This window comes from Eubalaena glacialis, chromosome 1 (assembly GCF_028564815.1).
Source record: "Eubalaena glacialis isolate mEubGla1 chromosome 1, mEubGla1.1.hap2.+ XY, whole genome shotgun sequence".
Lineage (NCBI taxonomy): Eukaryota > Metazoa > Chordata > Mammalia > Artiodactyla > Balaenidae > Eubalaena > Eubalaena glacialis.
The window spans coordinates 161,528,027-161,547,997 of NC_083716.1; the positions used below are offsets into that span (position 1 = coordinate 161,528,027).

A 19,971-nucleotide genomic window follows, 5' to 3' on the forward strand; every position below is an offset into this window, starting at 1 on the left:
ACAACTAGAGAAAGCCCGTGCACAGCGATGAAGACCCAATGCAGCCAAAAATAAATAAATAAAATAAATTTTTAAAAAAATAATCTTTAACCTTCAAACAAAAATAAATCAAATTAACAACAAAGAAATCAAATCCCTAGAATTGAGTCCTCCCTTCACTTACTAAAACTGATGTAAGTAAATAAGAAAAATGCCTTTTGACAGAAAACAAAGCATGACAGATTGGTGCTATATTATTTACAATTTATCATTCACAAAAATAACTTCAGCTTTCTCATCATAATGACAATTCAATAAATCCTCTCCTAGAAGTCAGGGGCCTTGACACTTACAATTTTTACTAAGAAAAACTTGCTTTTTAAATCTTTAAGCCATAATTTTTTCTAACATCTAATAATCAATTTTTTAAAAATTTGGACAATGAGACTATAACTATCTTCAAAAATTTACAGTGAAATTTGTTACATAGTCAAGTATCAACTCCTAGTTGATAAATATTATAATTATTTAATGTTCAGGTAATTTTATAAACAAATTACCAAATTACAAGACAATATTGATAGACCGTACATTTTTCAAACTATAAGAACATATCCTACTTTATATAGTTTAACATCCAGGGGAAATTTTTCCTACATTAGTGAAAATTAATTTTATTATAAATTTTCAGGATTCTTTCTAATGTACCAAGATACAATATGAAAAAGCAGAAGTTATTTTTATTTTTTATATAAACCTATGAACCTAATGTAGAAATCTGATGTTAGACAATTCCTTTGGCAGAAAACATTTAATTATAAACAGGTCTTAAATACAATCCATAAGATCACGAAAAAGAAAGAAAAATAACAACCCTGTATTTATTAACACCAAAAATATCATCTCAGTACACAGATTTAATAACGTTTTTATACTATCAACAACCTGCAACACAAAATTCATTACAGTATGGCAAAAATAATTTTTAATTTAAAAGGGAGAAGAAACTTCTGGATGTATAAAATTTCACAGATAAATGCCAATATACACTATATACATGTTGCATGTTATATCATTACAAAACTACATTAGGTGAACTTAAATGGCAGATCCCGATTTAGTGGGTGTGCAGTATTTATTCTACTTCAAAGACTTACACAGAATTAAGCTTTTACAACTCAGATCACAATTATACATGAATTATTTATACAAACATTAAAATAACTTTATTAAATATTGTTTGGGGGGAAAAATAAGATTTTCCATATATATGCAAACATTAATTATTATCAAGAGCAGCTTTGTAAATGTTTTTTATGTTTTGTTTTCTTTAAAGAATAGAAGATTCATTTCCAAAAAAGTAAGGTGCCATTTTAGAATTTTTTATAAGTATATAATTGAATTCACATAGAAGGAAAATACTGGATAAAAAACAGAACAGAGACATGAAAGGTTAAGTTTCTTTCCAGTTACTTGTACCTGAAATAAGACAATGAATGACAGAAATTGGGCTTTCAAATACTGCTTGTTTTTCCCTTTACATGTAGACCAAGTAGTATACATAAGACTATTTTGTTCTAATATACAGTTTCTTTGAAAAAGGAACATACTTATAATCAAATTTCTGTAACTACATAAATGACAAAAATTTCCAGAGTACTGTCTTCAAATGGATTCTTGGTAGAAAGATTAAGGGCTTTCTTTAAAAAACAATATAGAAATCTTGCTTCCATGCAAATTAACTTTTTTTTTTTTGGCGGCTTGCGGGATCTTAGTTCCCCGAACCAGGGATCGAACCCGGGCCCCAGCAGTGAAAGTGCCGAGTCCTAACCACTGGACCACCAGAGAATTCCCACAAGTTAACTTTTTAAAAACAAAACTTATGTCCATTGTTTTTCCCCAGTCTAAATACCATGTATCTGTAAGCATATGTATTTGCATGTTGTGTTATCTAAAAAGTTGGCAGATAATGCAGTAGTGTGCAAATTTTTAGGAAAGAAAACAATTCTTATTGGTTTACTACCTAACTCCTAAAGTATGTGGAATCTATTAGCACTATAAACTCACTTAAAACATAGGCTTCAGGAAAACTGTCTTGATGGCTTCCCTATAAAGCCATTGCCTGTTATTATTCCACAGGCTCAGGATTACTTTTGAAAGGAATGGCCAGAATTTTCAACAGTCTGGCATACCAGTGGTACTCAAATCATCTCTTTAAAAGAACAACACATCAATAAAAACACACATCATCCACACTTGGTATATATATCACATCAAATTATTAGGAATGTCTCATAGCTCACATTCACATATACTCTGTAAAAAGGAAATGCAGCATCTCTGCACACCACACTACAGGAAAACAAAACAAAACAAACAAAAAACCTGACCATACCTTCATTAGAGAATGGCCAAAATCACTTGAAAAGGTCATTAGTGGCAATTCTAAATGCCAAGGACCCTTCTAGGAAAAGAAATGGTTTTTTTTCCAGGGAATGGAAATGTTTTGTGGGGCATTCCTCAGCCCACTTGTTGGCATGATTGGGAGACTGGCTAAATGCTTTATCACACAACTGCATTTACATCGTCTTCACTGATAATAACAGAAAACATTTTTGTTCCTCCCAAAGTGCTCTTGCTTCTGTAGACAATTATATGCTAATTATTACTCAACACACCACTGAGAGCACAACTGACAGTACTGCAAACACAACTACAATTTAAGAAGCCAAAGGAAATATGTAGGGAAGCTAAATGCGTACACAAAAACATGTTCGCCTTTTAAAATAATGATGGGTGGGAAACTCTGAAAAAAAAATATGCAGACAAAAAATACTTAAAGGTTTCAGTGCTCTCCCAATTACGATATTTTAGGGGTAAATGGTGGTTTCTTTATACGCTCCTATCTCATGTTGTTTAGTGTCATAAGGCTACTTACTAGTTGTCCAGATTTGTGTAGAGAGATTTGAAAGTAAGAAAAAACTGGAAGCAACTTGAAGCTGCCTCTCATCAAAAATTTGACCTCAAACAAGTTGGGACTGAAAAAACCTTTTATGGCTTATTAGAGTAAAATACGTTTCTGTGCTTTATTTATTCATGGGCCTTTTGAGCTGAGAAAAAATTTTTTTCTTCTTTTAATATTTTCAGATGACAATCACAAGGGTCGAGTAGTACATTTAGGAAGGCTTTCAAGAAAATGCTTGGTTTGTTTTTAAAGGAGAGGCTGCTGCTGAGGGTAATCTGTTTGCTGCTGTGCAACTGAATGAGCTGGAGCTGCCACCGCAAAGCCTGCCGACCGCGGCAAACTGGAAGTAGTGCTCTGGTGAGATGACAGATCCACAGACATCCCCATTTGCTGCGTGTAAGCAGCTGCACCAGTAGCTGACTGAAGGTGAGAGTTCTGATTCATGTAAGTAGGATTGGAAACAGTGTCTTGTCCAGCGCTACAAACAAAATTTTAAAAAGAAAACCATATTTACTTTGCATTATATAAGTTACGGTCAGAGATCAATCATCATGATAAAATAAAATAAAAATGTCTTTTCCATCTCTTTACGTTTATATACCTCTACTATTCCGATTATGATTTAACTACTCCAGCTATCCAATACTGTTAATGTAACTTTTATATTTGGGAAGAAGAAAGTACTCAAAAAGAAATAAAATATAGGATTATAAGGCCTATCTAATTCTGTTTTCTCCAAAATCTCTCACGGAAAACATTTAGAAATCTTTTGAGGAGATGCAGATTGTTTCTGATGCTCGTATCCTTGGCCAGCTGCAATGAGAACAAAACCCTGGCTCAAGTACACCCTCGGCCCATTTTCTCCCTTCCCTCTTCTCTCGATCAGCACAGAGGAGACCACTATTCCTCACCCACTCTTTATACTTTCCTTTGGTAGGGCACTTTCAAAGCTGCCCCGGATAGCTTAACCTGAATCCCTACATAAAAATAATAAAGGCAGGGAGAACATGTAATCCACATAGGGTCCTGAATCTACCCTCAAAATAGTCCTGACCTATAGTTTACTTATTGACACTATACAAAAACAAAACAAAACCCCCAAAACCCCACTAAGTTGAAAAGTCACACCAAATTGCAGGACTTTCATTTGTTCCTGTAATTACTATAGCGTATCTTTTAAAAGATATATAATTTTTAAATGCACCAAATACACTGCTTCAATATAGGAGGATTAATGTCTACACTCGTCCAGTTTTTCTCTCTGTAATTCCTAGTGTCACCCAGGATAACAAAATTTTTACATTTTAACTTAATCAAACACCAATACCAACAGATGTATTTACCTTCCAGATAATATCTAAAATTTATACACATGGAATTTAAGAGTGGGAAGAGTTAGATAGCCTCAACCACCAGAGGGCAGACAGCAGAAGCAAGAAAAACTATAATCCTGCAGCCTGTGGAACAAAAACCACATTCACAGAAAGACAGACAAGATGAAAAGGCAGAGGGCCACATACCAGATGAAGGAACAAGATAAAACCCCAGAAAAACAACTAAATGAAGTGGAGATAGGCAACCTTCCAGAAAAAGAATTCAGAATAACGATAGTGAAGATGATCCAGGACCTCGGAATAAGAATGGAGGCAAAGATCGAGAAGATGCAAGAAATGTTTAACAAAGACCTAGAAGAATTAAAGAACAAACAAACAGAGATGAACAATACAATAACTAAAATGAAAACTACACCAGAAGGAATCAATAGAATAACTGAGGCAGAAGAACGGATAAATGACCTGGAAGACAGAATGGTGGAATTCACTGCTGCGGAACAGACTAAAGAAAAAAGAATGAAAAGAAATGAAGACAGCCTAAGAGACCTCTGGGACAACATTAAACGCAACAACATTCACATTATAGGGGTCCCAGAAGGAGAAGAGAGAGAGAAAGGACCTGAGAAAATATTTGAAGAGATTATAATCGAAAACTTCCCTACACGGGAAAGGAAATAGCCACCCAAGTCCAGGAAGCACAGCGAGTCCCATACAGGATAAACCCAAGGAGAAACACGCCGAGACACAAGTAATCAAATTGGCAAAAATTAAAGACAAAGAAAAATTATTGAAAGCAGCAAGGGAAAAATGACAAATAACATACAAGTGAACTCCCATAAGGTTAACAGCTGATTTCTCAGCAGAAACTCTACAAGCCAGAAGGGAGTGGCATGATATACTTAAAGTGATGAAAGGGAAGAACCTACAACCAAGATTACTCCACCCGACAAGGATCTCATTCAGATTTGATGGAGAAATCAAAAGCTTGACAGACAAGCAAAAGCTAAGAGAATTCAGCACCACCAAACCAGCTCTACAACAAATGCTAAAGGAACTTCTCTAAGTGGGAAACACAAGAGAAGAAAAGGACCTACAAAAACAAACCCAAAACAATTAAGAAAATGGTCACAGGAACACACATATCGATAATTACCTTAAACGTGAATGGATTAAATGCTCCAACCAAAAGACACAGGCTTGCTGAATGGATACAAAGACAAGACCCATATATATGCTGTCTACAAGAGACCCACTTCAGACCTAGGGACACATACAGACTGAAAGTGAGGGGATGGAAAAAGATATTCCATGCAAATGGAAATCAAAAGAAAGCTGGAGTAGCTATACTCATATCAGATAAAATAGACTTTAAAATAAAGAATGTTACAAGAGACAAGGAAGGACACTACATAATGATCAAGGGATCAATCCAAGAAGAAGATATAACAATTATAAATATATATGCACCCAACATAGGAGCACCTCAATACATAAGGCAACTGTTAACAGCTATAAAAGAGGAAATCGACAGTAACACAATAATAGTGGGGGACTTTAACACCTCACTTACACCAATGGACAGATCATCCAAAATGAAAATAAGTAAGGAAACAGAAGCTTTAAATGACACAATAGACCAGATAGATTTAATTGATATTTATAGGACATTCCATCCAAAAACAGCAGATTACACTTTCTTCTCAAGTGTGCATGGAACATTCTCCAGGATAGATCACATCTTGGGTCACAAATCAAGCCTCAGTAAATTTTAGAAAATCGAAATCATATTCTGACCACAACGCTATGAGATTAGAAATCAATTACAGGGAAAAAAACATTAAAAACACAAACACATGGAGGCTAAACAATACGTTACAAAACAACCAAGAGATCACTGAAGAAATCAAAGAGGAAATCAAAAAATACCTAGAGACAAATGACAATGAACACACGATGATCCAAAACCTATGGGATGCAGCAAAAGCAGTTCTAAGAGGGAAGTTTATAGCTATACACAAGCCTACCTAAAGAAACAAGAAAAATCTCAAGTAAACAATCTAACCTTACACCTAAAGGAACTAGAGAAAGAAGAACAAACAAAACCCAAAGTTAGCAGAAGGAAAGAAATCATAAAGATCAGAGTGGAAATAAATGAAATAGAAACAAAGAAAACAATAGCAAAGATCAATAAAACTAAAAGCTGGTTCTTTGAGAAGATAAACAAAATTGATAAGCCATTAGCCAGACTCATCAAGAAAAAGAGGGAGAGGACTCAAATCAATAAAATTAGAAATGAAAAAGGAGAAGTTACAACAGACACCGCAGAAATACAAAACATCCTAAGAGACTACTACAAGCAACTCTATGCCAGTAAAATGGACAACCTGGAAGAAATGGACAAATTCTTAGAAAGGTATAACCTTCCAAGACTGAACCAGGAAGAAACAGAAAATATGAACAGACCAATCACAAGTAATGAAATTGAAACTGTGATTAAAAATCTTCCAACAAACAAAAGTCCAGGACCACATGGCTTCACAGGTGAATTCTATCAAACATTTAGAGAAGAGCTAACACCCATCCTTCTCAAACTCTTCCATAAATTGCAGAGGAAGGAACACTCCCAAACTCATTCTATGAGGCCACCATCACCCTGATACCAAAACCAGACAAAGATACTACAAAAAAAGAAAATTACAGACCAATATCACTGATGAATATAGATGCAAAAATCCTCAACAAAATACTGGCAAACAGAATCCAACAACACATTAAAAGGATCATACACCACGATCAAGTGGGATTTATCCCAGGGATGCAAGGATTCTTCAATATACGCAAATCAATCAATGTGATATACCATACTAACAAACTGAAGAATAAAAACCATATGATCATCTCAATAGATGCAGAAAAAGCTTTTGACAAAATTCAACACCCATTTATGATAAAAACTCTCCAGAAAGTGGGCAGAGAGGGAACTTTCCTCAACATAATAAAGGCCATATACGACAAACCCACAGCAAACATCATTCTCAATGGTGAAAATCTGGAAGCATTTCCTCTAAGATCAGGAACAAGACAAGGATGTCCACTCTCACCACTATTATTCAACATAGTTTTGGAAGTCCTAGCCACGGCAATCAGAGAAGAAAAAGAAATAAAAGGAATACAAATTGGAAAAGAAGAAGTAAAACTGTCACTGTTTGCAGATGACATGATACTATACACAGAGAATCCTAAAAATGCCACCAGAAAACTACTAGAGCTAATCAATGAATTTGGTAAAGTTGCAGGATACAAAATTAATGCACAGAAATCTCTTGCATTCCTATACACCAATGATGAAAAATCTGAAAGAGAAATTATGGAACCACTCCCATTTACCATTGCAACAAAAAGAATAAAATATCTAGGAATAAACCTACCTAGGGAGACAAAAGACCTGTATGCAGAAAACTGTAAGACACTGATGAAAGAAATTAAAGATGATACCAACAGGTGGAGAGATATACCATGTTCTTGGATTGGAAGCATCAACCTTGTGAAAATGACTATACTACCCAAAGCAATCTACAGATTCAATGCAATCCCTATCAAATTACCAATGGCATTTTTTACGGAGCTAGAACAAATCATCTTAAAATTTGTATGGAGACACAAAAGACCCCGAATAGCCAAAGCAGTCTTGAGGGAAAAAAACGGAGCTGGAGGAATCAGACTCCCTGACTTCAGACTATACTACAAAGCTACAGTAATCAAGACAATATGGTACTGGCACAAAAACAGAAACATAGATCAGTGGAACAGGATAGAAAGCCCGGAGATAAACCCACGCACCTATGGTCAACTAATCTATGACAAAGGAGGCAAAGATACACAATGCAGAAAAGACAGTCTCTTCAATAAGTGGTGCTGGGAAAACTGGACAGCTACATGTAAAAGAATGAAATTAGAACACTCCCTAACACCATACACAAAAATAAACTCAAAATGGATTAGAGACCTAAATGTAAGACCGGACACTATAGAACTCTTAGTGGAAAACATAGGAAGAACACTCTTTGACATCAATCACAGCAAGATCTTTTTTGATCCACCTCCTAGAGTAATGGAAATAAAAACAAAAATAAACAAATGGGACCTAATGAAACTTCAAAGTTTTTGCACAGCAAAGGAAACCATAAACAAGATGAAAAGACAACCCTCAGAATGGGAGAAAATATTTGCAAATGAATCAACGGACAAAGGATTAATCTCCAAAATATATAAACAGCTCATGCAGCTCAATATTAAAGAAACAAACAACCCAATCCAAAAATGGGCAGAAGACCTAAATAGACATTTCTCCAAAGAAGACATACAGATGGCCAAGAAGCACATGAAAAGATGCTCAACATCACTAATTATTAGAGAAATGCAAATCAAAACTACAATGAGGTATCACCTCACACCAGTTAGAATGGGCATCATCAGAAAATCTACAAACAACAAATGCTGGAGAGGGTGTGGAGAAAAGGGAAGCCTCTTGCACTGTTGGTGAGAATGTAAATTGATACAGCCACTATGGAGAACAGTATGGAGGTTCCTTAAAAAACTAAAAATAGAATTACCATATGATCCAGCAATCCCACTACTGGGCGTATACCCAGAGAAAACCATAATTCAAAAAGACACATGCACCCCAATGTTCATTGCAGCACTATTTACAATAGCCAGGTCATGGAAGCAACCTAAATGCCCATCGACAGATGAATGGTTAAAGAAGTTGTGGTACATATATACAATGGAATATTACTCAGCCATAAAAAGGAACGAAATTGAGTCATTTGCTGAGACGTGGATAGATCTAGAGACTGTCATACAGAGTGAAGTAAGTCAGAAAGAGAAAAACAAATATCGTATATTAACGCATGTATGTGGAACCTAGAAAAATGGTACAGATGAGCCGGTTTGCAGGGCAGAAGTTGAGACACAGATGTAGAGAACAGACATATGGACACCAAGGGGGGAAAACTGCGGTGGGGTGGGGATGGTGGTGTGCTGAATTGGGCGATTGGGATTGACGTATACACTGATGTGTATAAAATTGATGACTAACAAGAACCTGCAGTATAAAAAAAACCAAACAAACAAAACAACTAATACTAAACTTTCATTGGGTTATTTGTATGGAAATATGTTAATATAAATGTTTCAGACATTACATGAAATTTCTAAAAATCTTATATGCTCTGGTATAATGTTATAAGTCATAATTCTAGTTATTACTTTAAAATGTATATCTCAGAAAAAAAAAAAAAAAGATTAACTATGAGTTGAACCTGGATGATGGATACAGAAGAGTTCATTATACTGCTATTTTTGTTTATATTTTATTGTTTTTATTGTTTTCTATAATAAAATGTTTTTAAAAATTAAAAAAAAAAAAAGTGGGAAGAGACCTTACAAATCATTACACATGACTGTACTGAATAAACATTTTGTGTGGTTAAGCAAAGTTAACAGAAGGCAAGATTTAAACATGTTTTTCAGAATAGAAGTTAGTATGAAAAATTTGACTACAAATTCCACAGCTCAAACACTTCCTTTTAAGAGTCAAAGTAACAAAAGTTTTCTGATTTTTAGGAGTACCTGCTCCTAAAATATGTCTGGGACTACTTTACTAGGCTGCTTAGAGCACCGTGCTAAGTATACCCTTACAGGACCGAAGTACAGGCTTGGGTCCTGTAAGGGACAGTTAGCTTTATTTTGTCCCAGGGACCCAGACTATAAGCCAGGTCTAGGCACCATCTCAGTATGGGTAGCAAAGCTAAGACAGCACCATTCCGATTTCATGGGATCTTGAATGGGCAGTTCTACAACTTCATCTCAATAGCAAAAGAGGGCACTATAATTATAAAGAGAAGGGTCTAATTACTCTCATTCTGAAAATCTGTGAAAATTTAATGCATATAATTACAAAATTAACACAGCTCCCAAACACTTACCTTAAATACGGAGTTGGGGCAGGCTGTGTTGTCACTGAGGAATTCACATTTGGAGGCAGCGATCTCAGTGGACCGATTTGATCTGGTCCTAGGCTGTAGCTTTGGGCAACAGTGACTTGGTGAATACTTTGACCCATATAGTTTGCACCATGTGGCTGAACTGGATATGTCTATTAACCAAAGAGAAAAGTTGACTCACTGATCTCCCAAACAACTACCTAGCAATACATTTAAAACTTTAAAAGACTTAAATGAAATAAAATGTTATACTTCTTTGGGGAGCAATCTGATTCTACCAATCTATCCACCCTAGTATAAAAAGCAGAGCGCTTCCAAATCACAGTGCCAAATCTATGGAAATTTATGATTTACTTGTTCTTTTATTTTGCAGGGGGTTGAAAGGAAGGGAGGTGGTGTACTTTTAAGGAGCACGTTGGAATCCACCCAGGTTGCCTATTACTAAGTAACATGTCTTGCTGAAGAGCCACAGAAAACTATATACTCCCTTGAAGGGCAGCACAGTATCACTTCAAGTTACCATCAGAGAGATGACCTTCTTCACCCCCATCTCAGGGTGACTTATTCAATTTCTTAAGAATGAAACTTAAAATAGTAAGTTGAAGAATAAATGGTATCAAGGCAGAGTGCAGGCCCTCTCTGCCAATGCCTCCTTCATCCTGCCTGCAGGACAGATAGGACAAAAGGAAAGAAGAACTATGAGTAAAGGAGATGTACTCTTAAGAAATAGCAAATGGTCTAAGTCTCTGTGAATATTTATATGTGCCCTACTTAATTTCCAGGGTAACATACAGGATCTACCACCTGCTTACCAAATACAGCATCAAAACAATGCATGTTTAATAAATATCAATCGCTCCAGTTTTAAACTGAGCTCATTTTTAAAATTAATTTTTATTGGAGTATAGTTGCTTTACAATGTTGTGTTAGTTTCTGCTGTACAGCAAAGTGAATCAGTTATACATATACATATATCCACCCGTTTTTAGATTCTATTCCCATATAGGTCATTACAGAGTATTAAGTAGAGTTCCCTGTGCTATACAGTAGGTTCTTATTAGTTATCTATTTTATATATAGTAGCATGCATACGTCAATCCCTATCTCCCAGTTTATCCCTCCCCCCCACCCTTTCCCCCTTGGTAACCATGAGTTTTAAACTAAGCTATTTTTAAAGCAAAGACCAATGACATGAAAATTTAGAATGCTAGAAATGCCAAATCAACTATGACATTAATAAGTACAATCATATTACCTCCTTAGCAGACACATAACAGCCCACTTACCACAGGCTGAGATGGTGGGAGTGGACCTCTTCTGCAGGTTAGGATTCCTGAGTGGCCTTCACAGATGCAACTAATGGTGTGTTACGCTAACTTTTTTTAGTACGAACTTTTTTTTTCAAATTAGAATAGGAACTTTGAATATTTCAAATGCTATTATCCACAAATAGTACAGATAGCATCATGTGAAGAATCAAACTAGACAGAAAGCTAGCTTTTTAAAGAAATGAGTTATGCTTAGCAAAACACAGACTGTAAATAGTATGCAACCAAACAGAAAAACCTGACATAGGAATAATAAATAACCCTTTACAGACACACAAAGAAGTAAATACAACATACAGTCCCATAACACAATGGCGCAAACACTTCTTTTTGTTCCATGTTCACAGCAGCAGCAGCAAACTCTTTGAAAACAGAAGCAATATTGAATAAACTCCAGCTGTCTTTTGCACCCAGAAATTCTTTCTATTCTCATATGTAATGACTCTCATCATTTTCAAAAGTTCGGGGCATGGCATATTTGATAAATGCATCTTGTCTGATGTGAGTTACCATAGTAACTATTCTTTTTTTTACTTAACAATTATGTTGTGTGAAGTCATCTAGATTATGCATCCATATTCTATCTTTTCTCCTTGGTGTCTCCTTCACACACTCCTTTACATACCAGTTTTCGTAAATTAACATGAAATTTGTTCATCCAAACTCATTCTGAATTCAACCACTAACTGGCTGAAATTTCAGAAAGGTTTCAGAATACTGGATACTGATAAATATAAATATTCAGTTCAGCTGGGAAACACAGAAAAGGTGTAAAGTTCTGGAAAAGATGGTGTTCATGAATGGCTCATGGAACCTGCATCTATATGCCTGCATCATATATGTTATGCATGCACAATTTAAGTTGTGCATCTAAGAAAATATAAAGCATGATCTGAGAACAAAATGAGTTCTTTAATGAAGACTTTTAATAATCACATAAGTCAAAGAAATCTTAACAGAAATTTAAAAGAAACGTTAAATTTTGCTTGCTGAGCAATAGGAACAGCATCAGTACCTCATCTGTAGAACTTCTGACATGTCAGGCACTGTCCTAAATCAAAGGATTTATACTTTATACTTACAAAAGCTTATGAAGAACAGAACTCCCCTCATATAGTTAATGGTCTCTTCATTATGTTATAAATGAACTAAAATGTAGTTGTGAAATATCAGTGTCTAATTGTCCTGGTGAACACTAATTGTTTAGCCAACATTTTTTGACAAAGATGAATTTTATAATGTTATTCATGGACCATAGAAATTTTAATACTATGCTTTAAAGCTTTCTTTTTTTAAATTGAAAACTTTTCTTAAATTTTGAAAAATGTCCTCAAAAACGCTCACCTGCATTGGAACTCCAGCTGGTGAAGGTGGGTAATGTGCTGGATGATGGATCTTTGAATAGACTGAATATACTGGTGCTTCATTCATCAACTTGTTATATAGTTCCAGAGCTTCCAAGACTTTTACATTCAATTCAGACAATTCTGAATGCTTCCTAACATAGAAGGGAAGCACTTTAATACTCTTCAAAGTTTTTAAGCACTTTAAGCATATTTTTAATTTTTAGCAACATAAATTATTTTTAAAAATTTACATTTTCTACTCATATTTTAAAAGGTTCTTTATATATATGAAAGTATATTCAAAAAGGGAAAATGGGAGGAGGAATTATTTAATTCATGTAATGTCTAGGCTGATATGACTTTATAATATTAGGGGAACTCCTTTCCACACCTCATAAAATGCAATCAATTCATAATTTTGGTGCTAGGAGAATGTTGTTTCTTATGTTACAGGTCTCTGTTGGAAATTCAATTACAAAGAAGAGTAATTTCTAAATTTAGGAAGAGTCCAAGCCTTAATTAAAAATCTTAGTAGAAGAAAGTCCTCAGGCAAGGCCCAAGAGCCTGCTATGAAATACAGTATGACTGAGATAAAAGCACATTCACAAACAAAATCACACACATTTTCATTTGCTCATACTCATGAAAGGATCAACTAAAAAAAAAAAAAAAAAAAAGAATAATTATCCTTGAAAATGCAAATGAAAACAATATAATGAACTAGTCTCTACTGCTTGTTCCCTGGTTTCTTCCGAAAAAGTGAGTGAAACCAGGTCCAAATAAGAACATTTTCAAATTTGCATCTTCAAATCTGCCCAAGGAACTCCAAAGCAAATCCTTTTGACTTGGTACAGTTTTGCCTGTTACCCTGGGAGTAATAAAGAACTCCCTTTGCAACTGACAAGTTCATAAAAGTTGAAGGGCCACTTTATCTGGCCTAAAGCACCCACAAGTCTGTTTATTAAATGTAGCTTTTTAAATATGTACACAGAGAGACTCGAGAGACAAGAGGCAAACGCAGGCAGCCAGACACAGGGCTCCCAAATACATGACCTGGACTGAGTCCTATCAGGACTTGTCACCTTTCCTCTATCAGAGACTGTTATGTCTGAAACAAACAAAAAGTGCTGTTTCCTCTCTTGCATGTGTGACTGTATAAAGGAGGTCAAACTCTATTTTCAGAAATACCAGTTATAAATCACACAGGAAGCTTCAGAAATTAGTGTCCATGCTAACAAATTTGTGACTAAGAAGTAACCATAGGCAATTGGTCCACATAACCCAGTATACTGATGAACACCAGGAGAACATAGAAGGGCAGGATGACTGAGCACATTTGAGATCACCTTCCAGGATTTGAGACATAATACCAAAGAAACAATAAATTTTTGCTAAACTGTGCCCAACACTATCCTGGGACAGAGAAATTAGGCAGAAGGTGTGGTCCTCTCCTTCAGAAAGACTGCAACTTACTAGGGAGACAAGGCTAAGTACCTGAAAAATAGCAAATGATGTAAGATAGCATATATTTGAATGCAAAATTAAATGAAATAGGTAGGGAACAGAAGAGTTTAGAGGAGGGGATTAATTTGACTGAAAAGGCTTTAGGGAGAAGCTGGGACTTAAGTTGGCACCTGAGGAAGGATGGAGAGGCCAAGCAAAAAAAGGAAGACTAAGTCAGGTCAGTGGGACAGTGTGAATTAAGGCAAGTGAAAGGAATGAGAAGGGTACACGAGGGAAGAATGAAAAGGGCAATTTGATTAAAGTGGTAGAAAACGGTTTTCAGAAGGTAGTAGGAAAGAACGTTAGAACAGCCTGGAACATAGTTAAGTTCAAGCTATGGATCTCTCTTCAATAACTCTATGTACACTTTTTTTTGGTCAATTTATATTGTTTACACAATGTAATTTCCTAGTGTGATAAATGCTACAAAATTTCATTCTGTACAATGACAGACAGAAATGAAATGTAAAATTTTAAATTCTGACAGTAAAGTTGTTTTTCTTTTAAGGAAAAACAAACTGACAATGATCCATTCAAGGGAAGAAGCAATATTTTATTCATCTCTGAATGTCTGACAAAGGTAAATAGTCAATAAAAATTTTTTGCAGAACAGTAAGCATTTTCCAGAACAGGAGATGCATCTGCAGTTAGTGGGCACGGAATGGAAAATGCCAGCTGGCCTATTCAGGAACTGAAATTGAAGAGAGAACTGGTTAACAGGTGAGCTTTCACTCAAAAAATTAACTCATATCAGAAAATATCACTCTAATTTTTAATTGTTCTAGACCTTTTTCTCTGAAGATATTCTTTTTTATCAACAAAAATAAAATTATACTGTCATATCTTCGGTTTTTTTTCATTATATAGCATGACATCTTTCCATGCCAATAGATATTTATCAATGGTAATGCTTTTTATTGTAGAATGTATGGATGTAGAAGTTTTTTAAACCAATCTCACATTGAAAGACATTTTAGGGCTTCCCGGTGGCACAGTGGTTAAGAATCTACCTCCAATGCAGGGGATACAGGTTCGAGCCCGGGTCCTGGAAGATCCCACATGCCGCGGAGCAACTAAGCCCCTGTGCCACAACTACTGAGCCTGCGCTCTACAGCCCGTGAGCCACAACTACTGAAGCCCGCGCGCCTAGAGCCCATGCTCTGCAACAAGAGAAGCCACCACAATGAGAAGCCTGCGCACTGCAATGAAGAGTAGCCCCAGCTCGCTGCAACTAGAGAAAGCCCGCGCGCAGCAACAAAGACCCAACGCAGCCGAAAATAAATAAATAAATAAATAAAAATTAAGGGAGAAAAAAAAAGATATTTTAGTTACTTTCAAGTTTGTTACAAATAATACTGTGAAGAACACTCTAAGAGCTAAATCTCTGCATATATCCCTATGTATTCAGTATTGCTGGGTTAAAAGATATAGACTATGTTTAGGCTCCAGAAAGGTTTATAATAATTGCACCCCTAGCCACACCTAAGATAATACTATTTTTCTTTTTAATCTTTCCCATTTGATTATTCACTGACCATTAACATGCCTTCCATGAAACCAAAGTAACAGATGTATAGGTAGATATTCAATGCTTTCTCCAAAATAAGACCAATAAAATGTGATGAAACTGCTACCATCATTTCATTTACTGCGACAGGGATTTATTTTTCATTTCTGTAGAAAATACAACAAATTTACAAAAAAAAAGTCCCAGGGAACAAAGATTATAATCTTCAGTGACTAGAAAAAATCTTGCTGCTACTACTCTTCTCTGGTAAAGGCAGATAAGAAGTAAAGTAGTTCCTGTTCTTGTTGTGCTGTTTTGTACACAAGTTCAGTAAACAGAAAGGGAGGATGGTGGAACACTAAAGCCTTCTCTCTTGTCTGCCATTCACTATGGCTGCCCCCTCTGACTTCAGATAGAAAGCTCTGAGGAATAAGAGAAGGAGCAAAACTAAGTTAAAAGCTCAAAACCCTGACAGTCTGTCTTTCAGTGCTACTATTTCTAAGGAAGTGTAAGACTAGATGGGATAATGAAATTAAAAGGACAACAGAGATACAGAAATACAAGGAACAAAAATGAGAACAGAAGGTATATACACTGGATTTAGAGTCACACACACATAGGAAATTTCATTTGAAAGTTTTACAAATACTACTTCTCATTATATAACAAAACAATGCTTGCCTAAGATCCCTATTCTCATTTTTGTGCTTTATTCTTCACGACTCATTATCTCTCAACTCCAGCCCAAGTAGGAAAAGGAAGACTGGCACTGTAAGAGCTGGAGTCTATCACTATGCGTGTAATATACTGCCATGAAAAAAACTGCACCAAAATCAAAAGTACCATTCTGCTATTAGTTTGCAAGAGTTTTGGAAACTGAGAAACAATTTCAAAAGATTGGAACAGTTCCACAAAAATTCCCTAGCTTAAAGTTCTGCCAAAAACAAGTAAACTTAGGAAAACTATATTTGTTATTTCCTGCATGAAGAATCTCACCTATCAATCTCTTCAAGTTTTTCATCTATCATTGGACCCATCCGTTGGCAGATATCTGTAAATACAAAAATATTTTAAAATCTTGAAAGTAAAAACCAGTTTAAGTCAATTTCAACAATTTTGAACAACAGAGCACCAATATGCAACACCATGCAAAATACAAAGAGAATTAAGCTTATGCTAGAGAAGGGACTATAAAAGACCAAATTTAATACTATTCAGCACCAACATTAATAACATGTGACCAAGGCAAAGTCAAAATCAGAACAGAAATCCCACCATGTTCTCTGGAAGTACTAAGTTTGCAGACTGAAATTTGGAGTTACCTCAAAAATCTTAAAAATACCTAGAAAACTATTATTAGCTACAGTAAAAGGAATTTGAGTCACAGTGTATAAAATATGTAATTATGTACAGATTAGATATGAACATTTTTCATTTATTTAAGCCATTTCAAAATAAAACATTTTATATATCTCCAAATGTAAACATTGATACAATAGCACAATATTCTATATTCATAACCAGGCTTTCTTCCATAAAAAAATTTAATAACATTTATCCATTTATCACAGAGATTTTTCTCCCAATGGATTAAAAAAAACATAAAGACATTTGTTTTAATTGTTTCAGAATTCTTAGAGACTAAAAAGACACATCAGCATGCATCAAATAACTGCATTACAAAGTTAACACAGATCATGTATAATTTTGACATTTAAAATTATGACACAAGAGAATTAAAAGAGGAGTAAGAATTTCTAACATTTTGACTCAATTAATATGCTGTTATTTCTAATTCTGTCCTTTTTTGGACTGCAAATTTCACTAGTGATATTACAGAAAAGCAAAGACTTCTTCACTGGACAGGATAGGCAGTTTTATAGCAACATCTTCTAAGTAATATGTTTACTCATTTACTACACCAGTCTATTTCCCACCAGAGATTTCTAAACTCTGGAAGCAACCCAAGGCAGAAGAAATTTAAGACATTATAAATAGCTAAAACATTAAATGACATTAATCACTAATATTCACTTAGTACCTTCTAAGTCCAAGAGGTCTTGGGAGTCTGGTTTTGAATCTGTTGGATCTATACTCTGCAGTACCTGCAGGGCTCTATCCATCTTATCCTAAAAAAGTAATAGGACACTTTACAAAGAGTTTTAATTTCAATGAGAATAAAAATTACTCTTTCCAAGCATTCTCAAGGATAATACATTTTAAGTCTCGACAGTTTAACCATTAAACAAAAGAAGGATCCTACCTCATCTATATAAACAGGCTCAGGCTCTGATTTCTTAATTTCCTCCTCCTCATCATCAATTACATTCAATTTGTCCACAGCTGCTATGGAAACAAAGTAAACTCTAAGTTCCTTAGTATTTACTTTGGTATTTTAGTCATTAATTTATAAGTAGCCTGTGATTATCCATAAGAAAATGGAAACCCTTTAAATAATCACCACATTTCATAATCAATATACATTATTACGTACGTTCACTCATTCATGCCACAACCATTTATTTAGCCCTTACTACGTGCCAGGCATTGTTCTAGGCATTGGAAATACACCAGTGAATAAAGCAGACAAGAATCCCTGCCCTGATGGAACTTACATTCTAGAGGAACAAGTAAGTAATATTCATGGGAACTGTCATTATAGGCACTTTCCTGAAAACTGAGTGTTATCACTAGGGTGAATATATATATATAAGAGAGTAGACAGAGTATTATCTAGCTAATTTCAGAGTGAAATCTATGAACTCCTTCTACACTCTTTCCTTGCTATAAAAAATTATTTTCTATATGTACAAAAAAATAGACTTGATTTCAACCTAACTTTGATAATGGTTAAAGCGACACAAAACAAAAACTTTTCATAGGAAAAAGAAGGCTGAAAAATAACTTACAAACATACATATACAAAAAACTATTTAAGTGCTCACTGGAGTACTGCTATAATGTACTATATTTTAATAAAGTAAATTTTAGTAAAAAAATTATAATCAAAATTTATATAACCAAAGAACTTTTAAGTCCCAACAGTTATTTCAAATATTTGGCTAACTTTCAAATATGCCCTAAGGAGCAGAGCTCAGCATAACATGAGGACTTACTGAAAACCCCAAATATTTTTTCCTTTTAAAACTGCAGCTCAATCTCTCTAGCCTATGCCAAGGGGAAATCACCATAGTATAGGATTCCCTGGTCTGTCAAGTTATTAAAACTAGTGTCTCCAATTTTCATACCTACTTAGAGAGTCAGACTAGAGGAATAAAAAGTATAAATAGTGGCAGAGCACTCAGTATTCATCTCTCTCAACTTCATTTTAATTGAATGCATCACCCTACCCATACAAAGATGATGTTAAACACAGTACAGAGAGCTTTCAATTTAAGTTCTTTCTCTAGAACTATAAACATTAGAAGCAGTATGTCCAGCAGTGAGTCAGTTAGTACAAGTACATTCTAATGGCAGACTGGCTGACTTTAGTATCCTGGCTGTAACCTACGAGCCACATAACCTCAGCATCAGTTTCCTTATCTGTAAAATGAGGTAACAAAAGTACCTACTCACAGACTTATGAACATTAAACGAAATAGTGCAAGCAAAAGATTTGGCATAACACCTGACAAATGAGTGCTTAAACACCACTGAGCAATTCTATTTTTGATCCTCACCATCATTAGTATTAGCATCAGCTATTCTTTACACTCAGCTCCTCCCAACTCCCTGCCTGCCTAACAAATGGAAGCTTTCTCTGTATGGTTGGCAGCAGCTGAGGGGAACGGTCTATGGCTGCAAAACTGAGTGAAGTTCAGAAGATCTGAACTAGGGACCTACTGTCTTGATTACATGACTTTGTTATTGTTCTGAGTTCGCTAGGATCAAATCAAGGCAAGGAAAAGTCTAAAACTTAGGCGTACTCCTAACCCCTGTAATCACACTCAGCGCTTGTCAACCAGTTCTCCCAACCACCACCCCACCCCCTGCCCGCTTTG

General features: G+C 35.2%; 1 protein-coding gene across 3 annotated transcripts in view; it reads right to left on the reverse strand.

Moving 5' to 3' along the window:
* Positions 1-873: 873 nt before the first annotated feature.
* STAM2 (signal transducing adaptor molecule 2) overlaps positions 874-19,971 on the reverse strand; it is a 55,314-nt gene continuing 36,216 nt past the window's right edge. Inside the window, exons 9-14 of one of the 3 annotated variants that reach the window (XM_061200164.1) lie at positions 18,234-18,316; positions 18,012-18,099; positions 16,967-17,021; positions 12,959-13,112; positions 10,269-10,367; positions 874-3,422 (exon numbers count right to left, since the gene is read on the reverse strand). In XM_061200164.1, the coding sequence (XP_061056147.1) occupies positions 3,168-3,422; positions 10,269-10,367; positions 12,959-13,112; positions 16,967-17,021; positions 18,012-18,099; positions 18,234-18,316 (734 nt within the window). In that variant the 3' untranslated portion in view covers positions 874-3,167. Of the gene's footprint in view, positions 3,423-10,268; positions 10,439-12,958; positions 13,113-16,966; positions 17,022-18,011; positions 18,100-18,233; positions 18,317-19,971 lie in introns of all 3 variants that reach the window. The other 2 variants (XM_061200154.1, XM_061200144.1) reach the window with 2 other exon arrangements.